This window comes from Phragmites australis, chromosome 3 (assembly GCF_958298935.1).
Source record: "Phragmites australis chromosome 3, lpPhrAust1.1, whole genome shotgun sequence".
In the NCBI taxonomy this organism is placed as follows: Eukaryota; Viridiplantae; Streptophyta; class Magnoliopsida; order Poales; family Poaceae; genus Phragmites; species Phragmites australis.
The window spans coordinates 44,482,680-44,503,920 of NC_084923.1; the positions used below are offsets into that span (position 1 = coordinate 44,482,680).

General features: G+C 41.0%; 1 protein-coding gene across 1 annotated transcript; it reads left to right on the plus strand.

Moving 5' to 3' along the window:
• Positions 1-8,098: 8,098 nt before the first annotated feature.
• LOC133913305 (uncharacterized) lies at positions 8,099-12,349 on the plus strand. Its single transcript, XM_062356423.1, has 4 exons — positions 8,099-8,524; positions 8,846-9,763; positions 11,463-11,510; positions 11,608-12,349. Exons 1-4 carry the CDS (start codon positions 8,237-8,239, stop codon positions 12,046-12,048), a joined length of 1,695 nt encoding a protein of 564 aa, XP_062212407.1. The 5' UTR covers positions 8,099-8,236; the 3' UTR covers positions 12,049-12,349.
• The last annotated feature ends 8,892 nt before the right edge of the window (positions 12,350-21,241 follow it).

Consider the following 21,241-nt stretch of genomic DNA (forward strand, 5'->3'; position numbering starts at 1 on the left):
ACAAGCTTGATCTTTGTGGTCGTTTGGTGGGGATAAGGGTTGAAAGAAACCCTGCTTTTTGTGAGCACCTTAAAGGAGACGTAGGATCGTGTAATCCGAACTTCGAGAAATAAATTCTTGTCTCATTTACTTTCTTGCATACTTTTTCGTTTTAGTTGATCTTTGGGGCAATTTGTCCGATCTATTTGTTTGCGAGTTTGTAGCTATAGGTAGTTGGTGAAAATATCTTTAAGCTTCCTTTGAAACCTATGGTAACTCTTAGATTCAATTAGACTTACTTAGGTGTTCTTAGTTTTTTATTTCATGTTTCATCCGGACTATTCAGGTTGAGTTCGGATACTCCGGATTGACCCGGAGTATCCAGAGTCTGTAATCTACTGTGAAGTTTTAATTTTCAGAAAAATCCTATTCACCCCCTCTATGCGACATCAGGTACATTCAACATGACGGTGGCCCTTGCAGGTGGCGGGCTCCGTGGGGGGGGGGGGGGGGGGCGATCCGGGGTGTCGTGGCCCTCTGCCTCCCGATGCTCACTCCGTCCCGAGCTTTTGGCGTCGCTGGTGCTCCTCCCCTTACCAGATCTCTCTCCTCTCTTGGATCTGGCCCATGGGGAGTACGAGGGGCGTGGTGGTGGTTCGAGGACAGGGCCGGGGTGAGGCGTTGGAGTGTTGTGCGGCTAAGACAATGAGACAGGATGGGACTTTAGGAACATGGGCGAAAGCCTTGCTCGGCAATTTGTCGGTGCCAACCATGGTGACGCCCGTGGGCATCACTCTCCTCCTTGGAGGTGTGGTCGTGAAGTTCTCCCCCATCCCACCCCTAGGGGATTCTCCAGTTGAAAACCTGGTTCGAGTTTTCAGACGGATGATGATGATGCAAAACATCATGTCCTCCTTGGAGGCGTCACTTTGAAGACCCATCGCAACTTGCGGGTGGCTCTGGCCTAAGGTGCTCCTTTGGTCAGATCGGCGATGGCATTTTGTTCACACTAGGCCTCGGTGAGGCTCAGTTGGAGTTCTGGTTCACGTTTGAGTGGGTGGCTGACACGTGTTGAGTGGAGCATGTTGTAGTGGAGTCAGAGTTGCTACATTGATGAGGTATGACGGAGCTCGGAAATGATGACATGAAGCAAAGCTCTATCTCGCAATGTCAGTGGTGCTTGTGGGCGTGAACATGTCAACTCGAGGCAGTGGTTGGGGTCCACGGTGGGGAGTTAAAGTTGTTGTGTCGATGCGACACGCTAGGCAACGATGACCTGCGCCGGATCCGATTGTTATAGAGTTGTGATGAGTGGTGTATTCAATCATGAGACGTTGTTGGCTTGTTCAGTTGTGGTAGATATGTGTCGCCATCTTGTTGTTGGGATTATGTCGGTCCCCTTGCAATTTAACCATGAGTTATATGGTTTTTGAGTCCGATTTTCCTTGTAAACTAGACTAACTCTCTTTTTCTTTAATAAAATTGACACCACTGATGCCATCCTTTCGAAGAAAAAAAGCTTCAGCAGCTTGCATGCCCTGGGGTTTGTTGCAGTGTCGAGGCCAACTGATGTCCTGAGGTTCGTGGACTTTTCATGTCATAAGAATCAAAATTTGGTTAATCAAGAAAGAAGAAAGTAGTAGCCTTGTGTGCGATGACAAAATATTCTAGAAGATACTCCATAATAGAATTTGATATGAACTGATTTTTTTGTCAGTTTGCTCCTGCTTATGAGTGTTAGGTGACTTCGGCAGGAATTTCAGTAGACAATCCCTTGAGTTTATAGTTGCAATAATGATATGCAAAGCATCCGACAGTCTTTATACAGTGCAGAACAATGCTACACAGCTAGTACCTGTAAGTCTGTAACCTGTGGAATCTAAAATTTCAATACTATGAAACCAAAATAAAAAAAATCTTGAATTGTCCATTTGGTGTGCAGAGAAATGACTATTTTTTAATATTATCTTTTTTACAGAAATTTCAAAAATTCAAAAATTACAAAAATAACCCATTGTCGCGAGATAGTTTAGTGAAATCTAGTTTTCGCACAATGAACTAGCTAAAATATGATTTTCACTATTTCAATGCGCAAAAACTAGATTTTTCACTTATTAAAATATAGAAAATATTTTTGCGGGACCGTTTGTGAGTTTTCACACACAACATTGAGCGCATCGGATGAACAGTACTTGTCGGATTCCAATTTTTTTCCTTACCTCTTTCTCTATCTAGAGAGTAGGTTTGTCGTGCTCTAAAATTCAAGAGACTTTTTTAATTGCTCCTATAATTCATGATGAATCTATTTTAAAAGGATTGGGGATCAATGTCCTTTCAATAAGTTCATTTAGGTTTATAGATAAAAAAAAACTATCTACTAGGATTGGGGTGGAGGAGGAGGTGCTTCCCTCTCAGTCGCCAGTGGCGGGGGATAGATGAATATGGGATTCAAGAGAAGGCGATCGATAATAGTTCCGGCGGGTAGGCACGCCATCGACGCAGTGGAGGGGAGCATCATAGGCACGAGCAGGAGGAGGAGAGCCGCAACGACGGGTGCCATGGAAGTCTTGTATTGCCCGACAATTGCTATAGGTAGCTACTTGCACCTGATCAAGCTTTATTCTCGATCGGTTCTTATGTTGCAAGGATAATTGCGTACATGAGCTTATATCTATATAGTAGCATGTGACTCTCTAGATGTCTCGAGAGAAGAGCGGTTATATTGTTGCTTAATGCTCCACGGATTAATTTGGCGGCACTGACTCTCAGAGGATTTGATCATTTGCTATGTGATAATGCTACGTGATAATATGATGATGATGGTAGTGCTGCTTAATTGAGAAAGGATGTCTGATTGCCAATATTTTCGTTCGATGTAATTTTATGCAGGTACTTATCCGATTGCCGACATTTCATTTTTTATTTGATGTCACACCCCAAATTGTGCACATTCATATTTATATGTATTCCATAAGAGTTTGGATGAATTTATGCATATTTGAATCCAAATTGAATTAAAATGAGAATATCACATGAAATGATAAAAAAATGCATATAAATGGAGCATTGCAAAGGAACTCACTTTTTGATCAAGTAACCTAGGGTTAGAAATAATTTTAGAAATTATTACGCCACATGAGAGGAATATTAGTGAATTTTCTTAGATTTTTGGAAAATTCTTTTAGGCCTTAAAAATTACTAGAATTTCTAAAAGTAGCCTTCTCTAGAGTTTTTTTATTTGAAACCTACGTGAGATATTGAAGTGAATCTTTTTAAAATAGATTCATCATGAATTATATGACTTATAGAAAAATTTCATGAATTCTAGAGTACAATAACCCTAGTGTCCAAATAGAGAAAACGGAAAGAAGAAAATTTAGGATCCTAATGGGTATTGTTCATCCAATTCATTTTCGATCTTGTCCCGTTTTCGCACCAGGGTCCCCAAAAATATTTTCTATATTCTAATAAGTGAAAAATCTAGTTTTCGCACATTGAAATAGCGAAAATCGGTTTTGCTAAACTATCTCACGGCAGTGGGTTATTTTTATAATTTTTCGAATTTATGCAATATTTTTTAAATTTCTGTAAAAAATAATATTAAAAAATTGAGAAATGACAACCGTTGCCTCTGCATGGCCTCGTCGTCCCCTTCGCTGATCTTCAACCACTGATAGCAACCGGCCATTTCCTCCATTCTGATCCCTCTTCACATTAATGGCTCCACCTTTCAAATTTCTCCAAAAATAGTGGCTGTCACGGCAAATTTTCGTTCTTTCACTATGATCAAGAAGCACAGCGAAAATACCAGGGACAAAACATACTTGTTTCTAAAATGGTTAAAATATACCTGAGAGATTGGTTATGGCATTGAACAAGGCTAGAGCAGAACAGACGCCTCTAGGTCCTGAAATATCATCACCAAGCAATCGCTTTGTGAACTTCCGTTCAGGTTTTAATAACTGAAGCACTATATGCCATTGGTCTCTTCTCTTTGACAGGAAGTAGACGAACAGCAGCAGATGTACCCAACACTTAAACTGAATGATCCTCCTGCTTGCTCAACGAAAGGCTGTGAAAAGAGGAGGACGAGCTATAAGCATCTTTGCTTCATGCAAGGCAGAAATAGTGCAATATCATATAGGTGTTGATACTCAAGGAACATAATTAACCAAACTTTGATACTCGTACTTTGTTTCTTAACAGCTGTGCCTGTAATTCAGCACAGTAACTCTTTTCTTTTGCTTGAAATAAAGAAAAAGAAATATTTGTCGATTCGACGCCATCGCCTACCTCCATTCCACAGATATTGTTTGGTTCATATCAATATTTCCTTTTCAAGAAACAAGAGCAGGAGCACTGCCGTTTATTCCGAGGAGACAATACACCGGCTAGAACAATTTGCATGGGTTAAAAGGATTAATCGGGGCGTAGGATGGCACTGGTGTGTGGTGACAATGCCGAGAACATGGTCATCCACTAGGAGGCCTGTGTGCGACACATTGCGCACCTTCACCACCCTGGAGTAAACTCCAGGACGCCTCGACGCCGGGTCGACGGCGACGAGGCTCGCCAGGTTTACCAGCCCGTCGCCGTCGGTACACCATCCTCTCCGGCGTGTCCACCCTGACCCCGACGACGCAGGCGACGGGCACCTGCGGAGAATCAGGCAGCACGCGGTACCTGTGTGGGCCGACGGCGTCGAGGAAGTCCGCCGCCATGTCGTGGGCCGAGTAGTTTCCTGCTCCTGGAGATCACCAATGGCTGCGCGGCTCCAAACACGGCGAGGGTCGGCATGCAGCAGCCAGCTGATGCTGCTCTCCAGGCTGCGGTACTCGCTCCTGAGCGCCAGCGGGTCGACGAACGGCAGGCCCAGGTTGTTGCCGGAGACGAGCGCCTGCATGACCAGGACGACGCCGCCCTACGGCGCGGCCACCGGCACGAAGCGCAGCTAAAAGTTCCTAGATGAGTTATTATTATCTCGGCCCAGTGCTACTAATCAGGCAACAGTGCTGGAGGTCCAGCTCGTCCCAGAGCCAGAATTTTGCAAACATATACTCCTCTTGGCCACAAATAATTGATGGTTTAGACAACAACACGGTCTGCAAAACTAGCTTCGACCACTATCTTCTTTTGGGATATATTTTTGTAAAACCCATCAGAATTACGATACTATGAAAATGAATTTCAGAACAAATATTCATTCATTTTTCATGTTTTCCGTGTTTGTATTTTGAAATATATTGATAGCCTAACCTTCGAAATTTTGAGAAAAAGTTCGTCCAAAGCATCAGGTATTTGTGGCTGAAGAGAGTAATTACTAGCATGTTACATCCTTGACTTGTTGTCATAATTGTACCCCTATCCAATGCAAAACTGTCTCCATTTTCTTGCTTGCTCAATTAAGCGAGAGAACGACAAAGAAAGGATATATACCCTGCCTTCAGTTAGGACTAAGCTGAGTCTTGCAGGCAACAACAGATCAAGCCTAACTTCTGCCTTGGTCAAAACCATAATCACAGGAGTCGAGATCGGTGGCGCATTCTGTGACCCCGGATGCCCTCCCAATTTGAGGGCCATGGTCGGATAGGATCGATGTCCCATTTCTAGCTAGGTCACTGCCTCGTTGTCATAGGGTCATGAGCTCGGGGCACCTACCCAACTGATGCATGCTCTCTTGTGCCTACCCGCTTGTCGCCTCCTTTCCCACTACGCGTATCAATCTGTCGTCTGTTGCCAGCCGCCTCCGACCGATCGACTCACAAAATGGTGGCAGTCATGATCTCTTGCGAAGCCAAAGCCGAACACGATCCCCATCCACGCCTCGGGTTGCCGCCGTCGGGATCACCCTTGGTCCGCCACCGCCGGGTTCAGCCCCAGGCTACTCTGATCTGGGAGGGCACGAGTCAAGGGTTAAGAAGGTGACGCTGCGTTGTGGAAGGAGAGAGAACATGAACAGGGTAGGATGGGGTGGGATGGATGTCAAGTTAAGATAGTGTGGGCTCGATGGGCACCAGAGCTGGATAGGATGGCAAGTTAAGTTGGTGTGAATTGGATGGGCTATCAAATAGCAGTTAAACTTATCATTTACTCTATTTTCTTCTTTACTTTTAAGCATGTGATGTATTGGACCCATTCTTCATCTTGAGGTCATCGACTCGGATTACTTGATGTCTCATACTATATCGCAGATTATCATCCCGCTAAGATATACCCTTTCATTTTTCCAATTTTATCGGGTATCTACCCACATCTGACACCTAGATTTCTAGCAACTATGGTTAGGACTTTGGGATAGCGTTACACTGCAGCTGCCGTAGATTACTATGAGATCCCATTCTGGATGAGGTCTCTGAGGAGAGCAGTGGTTAGTTGACAAAGAATATATCTCTAAAAAAACAAAGAATTAATAGGTTATTGTCTTTTTCGCGAGGTAGGTTATTGTTTTGTTGATCTTTCTCTCAATGATATTTGTCTGTCGTGCAGTTTGCTTGCCGACAAAGGATTCGTGTGAGCCGTACACACAGATGATGCTCTCAAAACTCAAGGTTTTAGCTAACTGTTCTTTATCTGCTCCGTTCTTTCTATTGTCCAGAACATTCTGTGGCCACAAACTGACGTCTAAAAAAATAAAAGAAAATACGCAGAACAAATACGTAGGGCTACAAGTGATACAGATGCAGAGTAACGAGTATCTGAGACGTACAAAGTAGTGGTGAAGTAGTCATGCAAGTCACCCAGCCCTCGTATATAGCGTGTCTCGATTGCACACTACACAGTGAGTTATACTTCGGTACGTCAGTTGATTTGTTTTTCTCCGTTATTAGCAAAACATAGTTGTTATTTTGCCGAATTAGTTGATGCTTCAAACCGAATATATATCCATATTTGGCGCTTTCTATAAAGCGAGACCAATATCTTTGGTCTAGAATATATATTCATATTTATATTTATATTTTTATAAAATATATGTGTTATAATAGGTCTGATCGATCAAACGGTCATCATGTAAAGTTAGATTCCATTTTAATTTCTAAAAATATATTTAATCTCTCATTATTTGTATTTCGTACTTAGATATCTAATATTTGATTTATATATATTTTAAAAATATATTTAATTTTTTATTATTTATCTTCTATATTTAGACGTCTAATATTTAACTTATGTACCTAGATGCCTAATTATTGATTTCAAGTGTGTAAATATATGTGTAGTTGCTAATTTAAATTAGAGTATCAATCCTTTTAGTTTCTCAAAATGGGAGTAACCCCATATTCCATATTACTCTGACATAACGGAATACATGTCCAGGACAACGGAGCATGAATCTAGACTTGAACTAAGACCGCATTATCCCTCGTAGCATTTGTTTTACAGATCCACTCTTTTTCTTTAAAGAAAAACAAAATCCGGCATGCATAGGACAAACAGCGAATAATGCTTCAAGAACAGCCATCCTCCAACCACTTAAGCCCCGGTTCGGTCGCTTTTCGGTTCCAACCACTTAAGCCCCGGTTTCTGTGAATCATGCCGTGATATTCTGAGGAAGTTTCGACATGATAATCCTGAGAAGAACTACACAAGTTAGATAATAGCTTATCAGCTACACACTTGGACTAACAAACCGTAGTCACAGTAAAATCATGCAGCGTGAATATAGAAAGGAAATTCTACTTAGACTTGTTTCACAGAAAGATCGATTCTTATATATACCACGTGTGTTTTTTCTTCTTAATAGTATATGTCAACCGTTAGATTATGTAAAAACGATATGAATCAGAATCTCGTAGTGATCTTTCGATGAAATATCTCATAATTTTTTTTTATAAATCTAGGGCTAAGGCTCCTACAGTTTCATAGCCAATAAAAATTTCTCAACATTTTTTTTAATGAATGAGAAGTAGGAAGGAAAGAGAATAGTTACTCTACATCCGTAGTCACGAAAACCATAACATAATTGCCCTTTTATTAACACGACAGGTAGGTGCGTAATGTTGAGAATCAGTGCATATTCACGGAACACATTAGGTAGGTTGTCGTATCAAAACTAAGGATTAGTTGGTCGATTAAAAATGCTAACAATAATATGTTGGTATTCTACGCAGCGTTCGCCCCGCGGAAAGTAATAAAACGGCGCTCGAGGCGCAGTGGAGGCAAAGGCAGCGGGGAGCGCGAGACGGGTGAGCGCCACCGCGAAGCAGCGCCAAAACCCTAGCTTCCGCGCGCCACCGCCCAGATCCGGGGCTCCCCCGCGATGGCGGAGGCGCCGGCGTCGAGCCGGCGGATGGAGGAGGAGGAGGCGTCCGCGGCGGCGATGGATGCGGGCGCGGGAGGAAGGGGGAGGGGGGAGGAGGAGGAGGAGGCGGGGACGGAGAGCAGCGACTACACGTCGGAGGACGAGGGCACGGAGGACTACCGCCGCGGCGGGTACCACGCCGTCCGCGTCGGGGACTCCTTCAAGCAGGGCGCCTACGTCGTGCAGTCCAAGCTCGGATGGGGCCACTTCTCCACCGTCTGGCTCGCCTGGGACACCGCCCACTCCGTGCGTGCCTGACCCCCATGTCTCGAAATTTCTTATGAATTCCATGGTTCGCGGTAGTTTGCGAGAAAGGTCGATCTGGATGTGGTTTGCCGGTTTATCTATCGTCTCGAGGCGGTTTTGCCTTTGCCAACTTACTGTTCGTTCTTTTGCCGTAGATGATGCTAGAATGGATAAATTCGTTGTTACTAAATAACAAGTACTGCTCTATTCGCGATTCCAGTTGTCCTAGACGAAATAATCGATTTTTTAAATCTCTGCTGTTGTCTAGAGATTCAGGCTGCATTTATTTAATGTTTCTGAATTTCTTGTTTCTATGTGCAGCGATATGTGGCACTGAAGGTGCAGAAGAGCGCACAGCACTACACAGAGGCAGCCATGGATGAGATCAAGATCTTGAAGCAGATTGCTGATGGTGACCCCGATGATTCCCGATGTGTTGTTAAGCTTCTTGACCACTTCAAGCACTCGGGTCCTAACGGGAGCCATGTGTGCATGGTTTTTGAGTTTCTTGGTGATAACTTGCTGACCCTGATAAAGTACACGAATTATCGTGGAATCCCGCTTCCAATGGTCAAAGAGATATGCCGCCATGTGCTTATTGGCCTTGACTATCTTCACCGCACACTTTCGATTATTCACACTGACCTTAAACCTGAGAATATATTGCTTGTGTCCACTATTGACCCCTCAAAGGACCCCTGGAAGTCAGGTGTGCCCTTGGTTCTTCCTGCTGCAAAGACAGATGAGCCAACTCCAAAGGCACCTGCACCATCAACTAATGGTGGTATCACCAGGAACCAGAAGAAGAAGATCCGGAGGAAAGCCAAGCGTGCAGCTGCTGCAACTTCAGAAGGCAGTGGTGCAGTGGCATCTGCTGATACAGATGGGTCAGACGACAGAGGAGACCTGAGTACGAGAAATGAGGGCAGTCCTGGCCAGGATGGAGCTAAGAAGCGGGCAGCAGGAGGAGATAGACGAGGTAGCAAAGGGGCTAAGAAGAAGATGGCAATGGAGGCTGACCTAAAGTGCAAGCTGGTAGACTTTGGAAACGCGTGTTGGACATATAAGCAGTTCACAAGCGACATTCAAACAAGGCAATACAGATGTCCTGAGGTTATACTTGGCTCCAAATATTCTACATCTGCTGACTTGTGGTCCTTTGCATGCATCTGCTTTGAGCTTGCCACAGGGGATGTGCTATTTGATCCGCATAGTGGTGACAATTTTGACAGAGATGAGGTATATCTATTTGTTTTCATTGCCCTGATTTGAACTATTTTCATACTTTTCATAGAGTTGTATTTGAACAAAATTACACATGGTAACAAGCCCCCTCCCTCCCCGCTTTAACTTAAACGGAAGGTGGTTGTCAATAAACACAAGAAAGCTTTCCATGATGAAGCTTGCACTGCATGTAATATACTTATGCTGAAATCTCATAACTATGAAACCAATAGGAGACAATGAATTTAATCTATGTGTCATGCTTAAACTACGATAATGAAATCTGAATCTGGAAAAGAAATGCAATGTCTTTTTGTGATGTCTTTAATTATGAAACCAATTGGTTCTACTATAGCTCTTTTCCTGTATAGTAAACCCATGATGTTTTCAATGTTGTCCTGTATTTGCCATGTTTATCTGGAGACACCTGGACAATTCTCTTTCATGTACATATCCTTTTCCTTGGTTATGTTTGTAACGGCACAGTTTTTTGTCACTTCGCATCACCACCACTAATTCAATCTGTGGATTACCCAACACAAAGATCCTCTCTTTGTTAGTTGGTCACAATAGGAGACAATGAATTTAATGAGTTAGCAAAGGATACTTCAAGGGTTTTTTTGGGGGGGGGGGGGGGGTAATAGTCATCTTTTGCTTTTCCCTACAATGTGCACACAAATCTAAAACGTCGAATAAAGTAGAATGGAAGGAGTAGCTTATATTTGTTTATTCAGGAGTGACAACTGTGATGTCTACACAGCTTGTCAATATTGGGATGGCACCCGCACCCACATAAGTTTTCTTTTACATAATATTCTACTGCACTTTTGAACTGTTGATGTCTACCTTCAGTGCATACTACTTAGTCTTTGAAAATGTGGCTACTTTATGTCCCATTTATGGAAGAAGCAAATGCGAGACTATATTGATGCACTGTTGTTTTTGGGTTAACCACTTTATAGCATTGGATTTATCTGATTCTGATTCTATCCATCATGAAGGATGCATTTGCGATAGATATTTTTGAGGAAGTGATAACTTCCATATCCAAATCACTTTTGTACAAGAAAATGAAGTCTGAAAAACAGACTACAAAAGAAGATTAAGCTAAGTCTAGATACTAAGGTGATAGAGCTAGAAACTGTTATTTCCTTTTTGCAACTGCTGCCAACAATGCAATGTGTTATTGCTACCTCTTGACTCTGTTATTGCTGACCTTGACTGGGTCGAAAGAGATTTTTTTTGGCATTGCTTGTGTCCTGGTAACAAGAATTTTGACTTACATAAATAACAAATCGTTTTGACTTATATGTGGTATATGGTATTGGACCACATCTAATGATGCAAGATGAAATTTTGATTTGTTTGGGTTGAGCTTGAACCCTTTATTATGTAGTTTATTCTAGTTGATTGGTCTCTGCATATTTGTTGGGGATCAACTGATGAATTACTCTACTTTCTTGAGCTATTTAAAATCTCTATAGCAAGATTTCTTTTTTTGAACAGTATTTTGTGTGTGCGCGTGGTACTCTGTCCAGATGCCAAGCATGTACCCTTTTAGGAGGTATTGTGTGAAAAAAGATGGGAGAGTAAGAAATATGATAGTTTTCAGTTATTTTTTGCAGCCCTAGACTGCAGTATTACATTTTTCTGATGAAATGATCTTATTCCCTTCCCAAAGGAAGTATATTCTGAGCAGTTCTACTTAATGCAGGATCACCTTGCGCTGATGATGGAGCTACTAGGAATGATGCCTCGAAAGGTAAAGGAGGTTTCAACTTTCAGTTCCCATAGTTTTTAAGCTAACGTTGCTGATGTTCTTAATTTTGATATACCACAAAAACAATGTTTTTTCCTAGATTGCCTTGGGTGGTCGGTACTCGCGTGAGTTCTTCAATCGGTATGGTGATTTGAGGCACATCCGACGCTTGCGGTTCTGGCCTCTTGGCAAAGTGCTTATGGAGAAGTACGAATTTACTGAAAGAAACGCAAATGACATGGCGGATTTCCTTGTTCCAATACTTGATTTTGTTCCTGAAAAGCGCCCTACAGCTGCTCAATTGCTTCAACATCCATGGCTTGATGCTGGTCCCCTTCGACGGCAGCCTAAAACGCTGCCGGACTCGGCACAGAATTCAGTTGACGGTGTTTCGGAGAAGCAAAGGAAAGAGAATGAAGAAAGAGATGCGATGGCTGTAGTGTTGGGGAACATTGCCATAGATGGTGTTTCTTCATCCAAGATCGTGGACGATCCTCAAGCAAATACAAATAAGGCAAATGCTACCCCTTCTAAGAAGTGAGATGCATTTAATTTCACAAGTTAAATTGTAAGACTTGTTTCCGGTTGAGATGTGTTCCATGAGTGGGAATTGAGTGTTTCTTACTTCTTAGGTTTGAAATATGTTAGGATAGCTACCCAGGGAAAAGAAGACTGGGCCAAATATTTGTTGTACGGGCTTGGTTGGACAAGGTTAGATTTGTTGGGGTTGCAGAGACCATGGCCCTTTTTCCTGAGAACATATTCTTTTGTAAAATTAGAATCTGCAATTTTGTTTAAGTCATTTAGGAGTGAACAACGGGGAACCGAGATCATTTTTACCTTGTTCTCTGTGGACCTGGCCTGGAATTTTCTGGTGGGCACCATCTGACAAACAGCTAGGGATGCCTTTTGGGCGCGCCTGATATATCTATACTGTTTTAGCATGTTGAATTTTACAGAATTGCATCTGTAATGTATTTCTTTGTCGTCCTGAACGTGTGCGTGCGTTTCTGCACACAGTACATGTACAGTATTGTTACTGTTAAGGGTATTATAGTCGTTTCTTGATTTCTAGGGTTTGCGGTGTATCTATAGTCTTCTTTTACTACATATATCCTTTTGGGGCTGTTCAATACTAATACATTTTATGGACTCTTTCTCTTCAACACGGTAACAGGGCTTTAAGCCTTCTATCCAAGTTAGCTCTCGTCGTCTTCTGTTGCATTGCCCTTGGGAGGAGTGAGCTCCACTCCAGGGGTGGGAACCTGAACCTTAAACCCAATTCTAGCTTGTCATCGGTTAAGCATTATCTATAACAGCTAGTCTTGTCACTCATGGTGTCTTCATCAAGCATCAGTAGCCAGCACAAGCTTTTGTCGAGCAAATTTGCCGACGTCAACCCACTCCCGCGCAAGCACCTCTTCACCTCGTGTCGTGGTTGGCAAGCCTCTTTTCGACCAGATCAGCTGCCTCTTCACCTTTAGTGCGCGGATTTGCTCGCTACCTGGCCAAATCGGCCTAGTTCCCTGTCAACACCATCTTCTTTGTCTTCCTCTGCTCCAAAGACCACTGAGCGATGCCGCACCTTTGCCAGCGCCAGATTTGTCATCCCTAGGTCTTACTCCTTGTGGAAGAGGGGGGAGGATAGTTGGATCTTGAGGTGATGACTCGGGAGGCGCACGACGGCGGCCCAGATCCACAAGAACGGTGGCACATGAGGTGTAGGTCCGACTAAGGGCAGGTCTCAATAGGCTCAACGGATGGTATGGTGAAAAAGACTCAAGTCGATGACGAAGACTCTCACACGGGAGAGCCTCCACAAGCTCTAGGGCTCTCTCACTTGGCATGGCATCGCAGTGCTCGATCTGCGTCATCGTCGGTGCTTGCTTGTCAGATTGTGTCGGTGCTGGACCTTTGCTTCACGTGGAGCAGTGGGGATGAGTCATGTTTGTGATATGGTTCCATTGGCATTGATCCACCTCTGATTGGGCCATATGCTTGCTGGCGGTGTTGTTGTCATTGTGGTGCTGGGCCTTTTCTTTCGGTTCAGTCTGCTAGTATCTACTAGCTATCTTTTGTCGACGTTGTTGTTGTTGCTTGCTAGTATCTTGCTGCTGCTAGTGTTCTACCTAGCATTAGAATCACGTTGATGTTGTGTCCATCCAAGTCTGTTGCGCTCTCCTTGAGTCGTCCGTGCCATGTAAGTCTATAAAATCTTTGTCGATCGTCGATTGCACATTTCTTTTTATGGTTGGCCATGCTTTCGGCTAATCACTTCTCGTCGTTGTTGATGCGGCTTTGCCTTCTCAGTCCTTCTACAACCCCTAACTGTTGCTTGTAGCTTCGCGGATTGTTTGGTCCAGACCTGTTCGAATTTGAGCGGCACTCGTCCAAACTTATGCGTGACCAATCTGTTGCTACTCTTTGTCACCTCTGTTGCAACTCTTGATTAAAGGCTTTTCCTTGTCATTTATCATCACAACTCTCTACCTTTGTGCTTCTCTGCACACCTCTTCAGTTTGATAACGTTTTCAAGATTTGCAAGCTACAGCAATGGTGGAGCCTCGGCCTATGGATGTTTATCTAGTGTTTTAATGTGTCTAAGTCTGGTGTTTAGTGTAATACACTTTTCAAATGCAACGCAATTGCATATGCCTTGCATTTGAGGGGGTGTTAAGGGTATTATAGTCATTTCCTATTTTCTAGGGTTTAAGGTGTGTCTAGAATCTTCTCTTATACTATATGTACCCCTTTGAACTATTCAATACTAATACAGTTTATAAACTTTTTTCCTCTCTAACAGTTACCAGTTCTCTGCAGTGTAAGGAGTTCATAGAACGAAGCAAGTATGCCCATGTGCTTGTTGTGGTACTTGGGGTGACCACCAGCTAGAGTTCGCTAGATGCCCTAGTGCTGTGAGTGTGAGAAGGCTCCGCCCGCCATGAACGGCGAACCTCATCCATCTTGAACATCTTCAGATCTCCTTACCGAGGTAGCGCATATCCAATGGGCACAAACACGAGGCTTTCTCTAAAAATCCAAGTCAGCTTGTTATAAGTAGGTAACGTTAGATTTTTGTGTAAGTGGAGTCAGATTTTTACCTAAGTGGAGAAGAGAATAAATGAAGAGAGAGATAAGCTAGCTACTAACTAATAGTTAGTTTATAACGCTCTTTAAGACTCACGCAGACTTTAATACACTCTATTACATGTGAACTCTAATTAAATTTAAAGATTAAGTTATAGTTAGCTTATTGGAGTGGTAGTCTATTGTGTTATCTATACGTGACATGAATAGCTCTTATAGGTAATATTTATTACAAGTAATTGTTGAGAGACAAAGAAGTAGAGAATTGAGAGTAATTCTTATTATTGATTGATGAGAATGTTTACATATTTATACCAGTTGAATAGATATGATGAGAGGACATATCAAATAGGGAGACACATCTTCCCAATAGACACAACTCTTGTAGTTGATATCTAATTGATCACATGCTATTTATTCTCAACACTCCCCCTTGATCAATTATTCCAGTTAAAAACTCCTCTAAAACCCTATGGAAAAATATGAGGAAAAAATAATATATTGATATGACATTAAAACTCCTTTAAAACCCAATGAAAAAATAAGAGAAAAATGATACATCATATATTGATTATTATCTCATTGTAAACTCATATGAGGAAACCTTGAAAAGTAAAAACCTATAGGTGAGTTTAGAGAACAATATGTATGATCTATAGATCAATATGTTTTCGATGTATTCCTTAAAAAACCCCGATAGGGAAAATAGGTAATATGACATATATTCTTGTGTATATATTGCATCATTAAAACCTTTTATGAGGAAACCTCGTAGGTAAAAGTGATATAGGAAAAAGAGTGCAATATGATGTATGAATAGGTTAAAATTCAAGAGAAGACTTCCCCTGAACCTTGCAAATATCGAAGTCGTCGCATGCCAATACTATGAATATATTGGAATTCCAAAGTTGGTAAAGACTTTGTAAATAAATCTATGAGGCTATCACAATATTTAATTTGTAATATATTTATCTCTTCACATTGTTGTAACCTATGAGCATAAAACAATTTAAGGGTAATATACTTAGTGATATTGCTCTTTATGTAACTCGTTTGTATCTGAGCAACACAAATAGCATTATCTTTGTAGATAATAGTTGATGATTCAATGAAACCAATACCATATGAGTTTTATGTGGTTGATCATTCTACGAAGCGATACACATATATACGATGTTTCTAAATGATATGTGGAAGTAGCCTCTGGAATCTGTTTTGATGACTCCTATAAGAATGCTATATTACTATGAAATCAGTCTGTGATATGGAGTTATAGGGATCAATTATATAGCCAATGTCAGAATATCCCACTATGATCATATTCAGATCTTTGATGCCATAAAGATATCTGCAGATATTATCTTTGACTCCCACCTAATGGTATTGTTAGAGCTGTGCTATTTAATCTAGTAAGTTATATGCAAATGCAATATCAGACCTGTTACGATTTGCAAGATATATGAGCACTTTGATGGCACTAAGATATAGAACTTTAGTTTCAATATCTTTTCATTGTCAACCCAAGATATGAATGGATCTTGATTTATATTTAGGGATTGAATAACTATAAGTATTTTGATAGATATGACTGTCTAATGTCATTTGGATATTGGTAGACTGATGGATAAATATTCCTGAAGGAATATGCTTTAAGTTGTAGACTCAAGCGAAATTTGGTTTTACCCAAATCATTAATCTCAAATTACATCTTAAGATGATTACATATTTTATCGTGTGTGGTTTGGAAATAATACAAAATCTAATTGGGATTTCATTATGAACATACATATGCAATCATTATAGTTGAAGTAACCCTTATGTGAAAGAAACTCATTTAGTCAGTTGTACCACAATCAATTTAACTGTTTGAGGTCATAAAGTGACTTTAAGCTGTACATAATATATATTATGATTTATATTTAGATTCAGAAAACGAAATCTATTAGGGACTTACGTGTCTAAATCTTTCTAGTTCATTTTATATGTCAATGATATTGAATATAAGAACATAATTTCTACACATACCATGTATATAGCATCGTAATTGATGTCAGGTCTCTGTGTGAACCCTTGTGCTACAAATCTCGCTATTTCACCACCTTAGAAAATGATAATCCATTTTGTTTCCGTAGGGAAGATATTGTGTTAGTGAGCGAAAATAATTCTCCTTAAATTACCATCTTTGATTTGACCAAGTTGAGTGTCGAAGCACTCTGCTTAGGACTTTTGGTCTAAATCCAATTGAATGTGTACAACCATTTCGAGGAGAAATATATGTTGATAATTTGCAGTCTTTGGTATTGATTGATTTTATGGAATCAATATAGTTTGTGAAAATATTATCCTGTTTAACTCCATGTATTTCCCAAAACAATAGTTAGTGTGTTTTCATGACCCAACGTCTGAATCTGTGTACATATATGTGCTGGGTATTTGGATGTTGAACATCCATAGGTGTTTGGATAGTTAATATCCATAAGTTTTCTATCAACTTGATGTTAATTTGCATTTATTATCTTGGAGGATGTTCTCCCCTATTTCTGAGAATGCTGGTACGAAGTTGTATCCTTTTGTGACCATACTTCTCCCCCTCTTATTTTGATTTAGGAGTTGAGTGGTTTTATTAAGTACCTCAACTCTTTCTGGCACATTAATAGCAGGAATTAGATTTAATGACACATTTATGATGAGTAAATGCATCTGACATTATTTACAATATGTTGCAAATACAAGATATTCTAAATAAGAGTTCAGATCTCTGTTACGTGGATGTGAAGATTGAATATGAACGTGTATGATATTTTCTTATGATTTCTCACATTTTTTGTAGTATTAATCTCCCCATAATGCTAGGAATTGTCCTTAAAATGTTATAAGCATACCGGCGATGAATATATCCCCTGTGAAGGATGCAAGGTATTATATGATTGATGGATAATTATACCTTATATAGATCCTTAATTCTCTTTGATGTATGCTATAGGGTGGTGATATTAGTACGTGCAGAATGTAACTGATTCGCAGATGAAAAATACTTGGCTAAGACCAAATTTCCACGTACTAACTGCAACGGAGGGAGCCACATGATTGTAGTTGGATGAACTTGGTTTAATAATACAGTATGTAAAGTCGCATGTCACCAATAAGATATTGACAAATTATAATTCTATGGTTAGTCATGCAAATGATTTTATTCTTTTATGAAAGATTCAGATAGGCCATTATGAATGTGCACATATGGTACTTAATGTAATAGTGTCCAAAACTAAACAATAATTGAATGCATGTTAAAGAACGATATTATCTATGTGAATGGCTGCGTCTAAGATAATTTGCTTTAATTTTAATTATTTAAGCAATGAGTTTGAAAAAAGTGTAGTGCCTTATGTATAAGGGATACGCGCAAGACTATTTTTAAAATGTATCAATTAGCATTATAAAGTATCTAGATTGTCCATAAATTTACTAAATAGAGCCACATTTATGTTCTTGAATGCGTTCAAGAAAATAGGTCGTGTATTATGAATTTTAAGGTAAGAAGATCTTAAAATTAAATTTTATGTGATATATGTGATGCACACAAATATGAAGATTTTGGGAATTGATATTGTGACCAATATGTTAATATTTTTTCTCATCATCTCTAAGGTAGAGTGACCAAGACAATCATGCTAAGTCTTAATTTATTCAAGATAGAAAAATTATTTTATATGTAATATGGGTTTAATATATGTATAGTACAATATAGATGGTGTATATGAAAGCTTGCCATATCTGTTGACTAAGAGGAGAAATTTCTCTTTTGTTGTCATCATGAGTTTCGATATGAAAACCATTTTGACAGATATCTCTATCAATTATGAGTTTAGTACCTATAGGGAGGGTAATTATGGCCTCACCAGAGCCAACAATCACTGCATCATGTCCAGTGATTGTCAAAATATTTCCTCATCTTTTAGTAAAAGTTTAAAAATATTTTGGTTCCCTGTAATTTAGAGTTTGTGATGCAACTGTCCATAAGGCATATTTTCTCCTCCATCGAATTGATTCTTGTAGAAATCTACTCCACAAGGCACAAGTGTTCTCTATCTTTTCAGTATATGTAGGTTCTTTTTTGAAAAAAATACAATTTTAAACATATTTTATGAACAACATGGTTATAATCTCTGATGGATTTGAAATCCTGAGTTGGAAATACGACCATTCATAACTTTCATCTGGCATAATGACTGTCTTCTGTTGTCCATATCTTGCTTCGAGAGTAAGCCATAAAGTGCTTGAATTATCTTTCATCAGATACTCAGATTTGATATCCAAATGTATATGATGTCTTATTATGTATAATGCTTTGTATTTAACTTGATCTGGTAGTGGTGGATCTTTCTCTTGAGGAGGATTAGGGTGCCGCTACTATGCCGCGAGATGTAAGACTAACCTTGATATCATTTGGCTATGGTAGATAATTGTGACCATTAAGCGCGAGTTCATCGAACTCTTGCTGGTCATTTTATTCTATATGAATTTGATAATAGATTTGATTAATTTACTGTTGGTAAATTAAAAATCATCATAGTAATATTGTAATAATGATGCAAAATATTTGTAAAATCAAGTTGAGACTTGAATTACTAAGTGTAGATCTCAAATTATGCAGCTAACATGTCGAAGATATTCACCAAATATGGTGTAGATCTTACAATAGTATGAGGCATAATCTGATATTTGTCAGTATATGTCTATGTTCCTATTATCTTGTATTATGTTAAGTAAAATATTTGGAAGGATACATTGAAGGTAATCATTAAGTTAAGATGACAAAATATAGACCTCACAGTAATGGTGGATAATCTATAAATTTACCGTAGATGTCATTGTTTCATTATCTTGTATTTTACAAATATTAAATTTAAGTAATCACTTAAAATTTTGCATGAAAGTACTCTTTGAATTAAATGCTTTGTGCTTTTATGAAGCAATTTGTGGGCTTAAATCAAAATAGGAGTGCAGAAAGTATTAAATTTAAGCAAATTGCAAGAATTTAAAAGTATGAAAAGGTAAAGACATATTTTTGGCAATACGTGGACACAAATACATTGAACATGTTGCAAATCTAGTATTCATTGGATATAGAAATGCTTATTCATAAAAGTACATAAACGGGTATAATTATAAATAATTACATGGACTATAACATAAATAATACGCATAATACTATTTATATAGACTATTTATTGGGACCTAGGGGACCTAAATGGAAATAGCCAACCACTAAATTTTTTTCTTTCGTTTGGGCCTAAAACAAATTTAGGTTGAAGCCCTTTCATTGTTTCAGCCCAAATCCACGACAGGGAGGGGATTTTTTTTTCTCTTTGCGCGCAAGGCCAAGCAGCCTAAGGCTCGGCCAGGCATGCTCCTCCCCACGTCGTATAATAGGTTCGGCGGTTAGGGTTTGCTGTACGCACACAGTGCAGCCACCGCGCACTGCACCGTCATGGAGCGCTCGAGCGCCGTCGTGCTGACGCGCCATCACGTGGAGGCCTCCGGTTGGCAAGAGTATGAGCAGTCGCTGCGCATAGGGCCACCACTGCCAGGAAGGTAGTGCATCGCCACCTTGTATTCATCAGTGGCCACAGCCAGATGCCACGCGGAGCAGCTGCGTCCACTGGAATGAAGGCCGCGCTGCCATGGTGAGCGGTTACGATGCGGGAGTGTCGCTGTGCCGCGATGTGGGCCATCGCCGGAGAGCCATCGCCGGAGAGCCATCGTGAAGTGTGGCACCATTTACGGGTGCGTCATCGCGTCATGATGACGGTCGTCGTCGCCTTAGATGTGGCGGCCACCGAGAAGTCGTCCCGAAGTCGTCACACTATGCAGCCGAGTTTGTGTCACAACCATGGGAGTGCGGCGCCGAAGCGGGTGCATCGCCATGCCACTTTGAGCACCGCCGCCAAGGACCACCATGAAGCTGCGCCATGAGCTGCGTCTGTAGCCTTTGCTAATGGGGTCACCGATCATGGGGGTGCTCCACCCCCTCCCTCTTGTGTGCGCACGAAGAAGCCTGAAAGCCCATTTCCCCATGCATGCATGCGCACGGGTGCGCTTAGGTGCCATCGGAGGGGATGCCCACGGCCGCCACCGCTGCCTCTCATCTAGCCTGAAGGGTCGCCACGGTGGGAGAAACCACTGTCGGTTTCACGGCTTTGTGCCCCCAAGGGGCGCCTCCTGGGTTGCCGCCACCTTGTGTGGTTGTGCGGCCGGTCGTTGTTCGGGCAGTTTCCATGGATGGCCGAAGGCTGAGCGGTCATTCGGCCATCACCTTGAAGTTGAGCATCACAGAGAGGTAAGATGGATCATGGATGTCATCAACTTACTTTTGCTCCTTCTGCTGTTGCGGCTGTCTGATTTGTTTGTCCGCCGAATCAGTGTGTTATTAGTCGATGTAATGCCACTTCGGAGTCAGCGGTGTTAGAAATGGAGAGGGCTGCCACTACTGCCGTGGTAATACTTCTCCTATTGTATCCAGCATCGCCGATGAAGAAGGATGAATCGATGTTCTCTATTGATAATCAGTGATTGCATAGTCGAAGTGTCATATGGAGAGGCACGAATGCCTCCAAGTTCTTGTGTTCAGTGTGGATCAATGTGGC

Bases quoted from the DNA above. Each gene is read 5' to 3' on its own strand.
- LOC133913305 (XM_062356423.1), top strand. From the start codon at position 8,237: ATGGCGGAGGCGCCGGCGTCGAGCCGGCGGATGGAGGAGGAGGAGGCG. The intron at 9,764-11,462 runs GTATATCTATTT...TACTTAATGCAG, and splicing joins ACAATTTTGACAGAGATGAG to GATCACCTTGCGCTGATGAT. The intron at 11,511-11,607 runs GTAAAGGAGGTT...GTTTTTTCCTAG, and splicing joins TAGGAATGATGCCTCGAAAG to ATTGCCTTGGGTGGTCGGTA.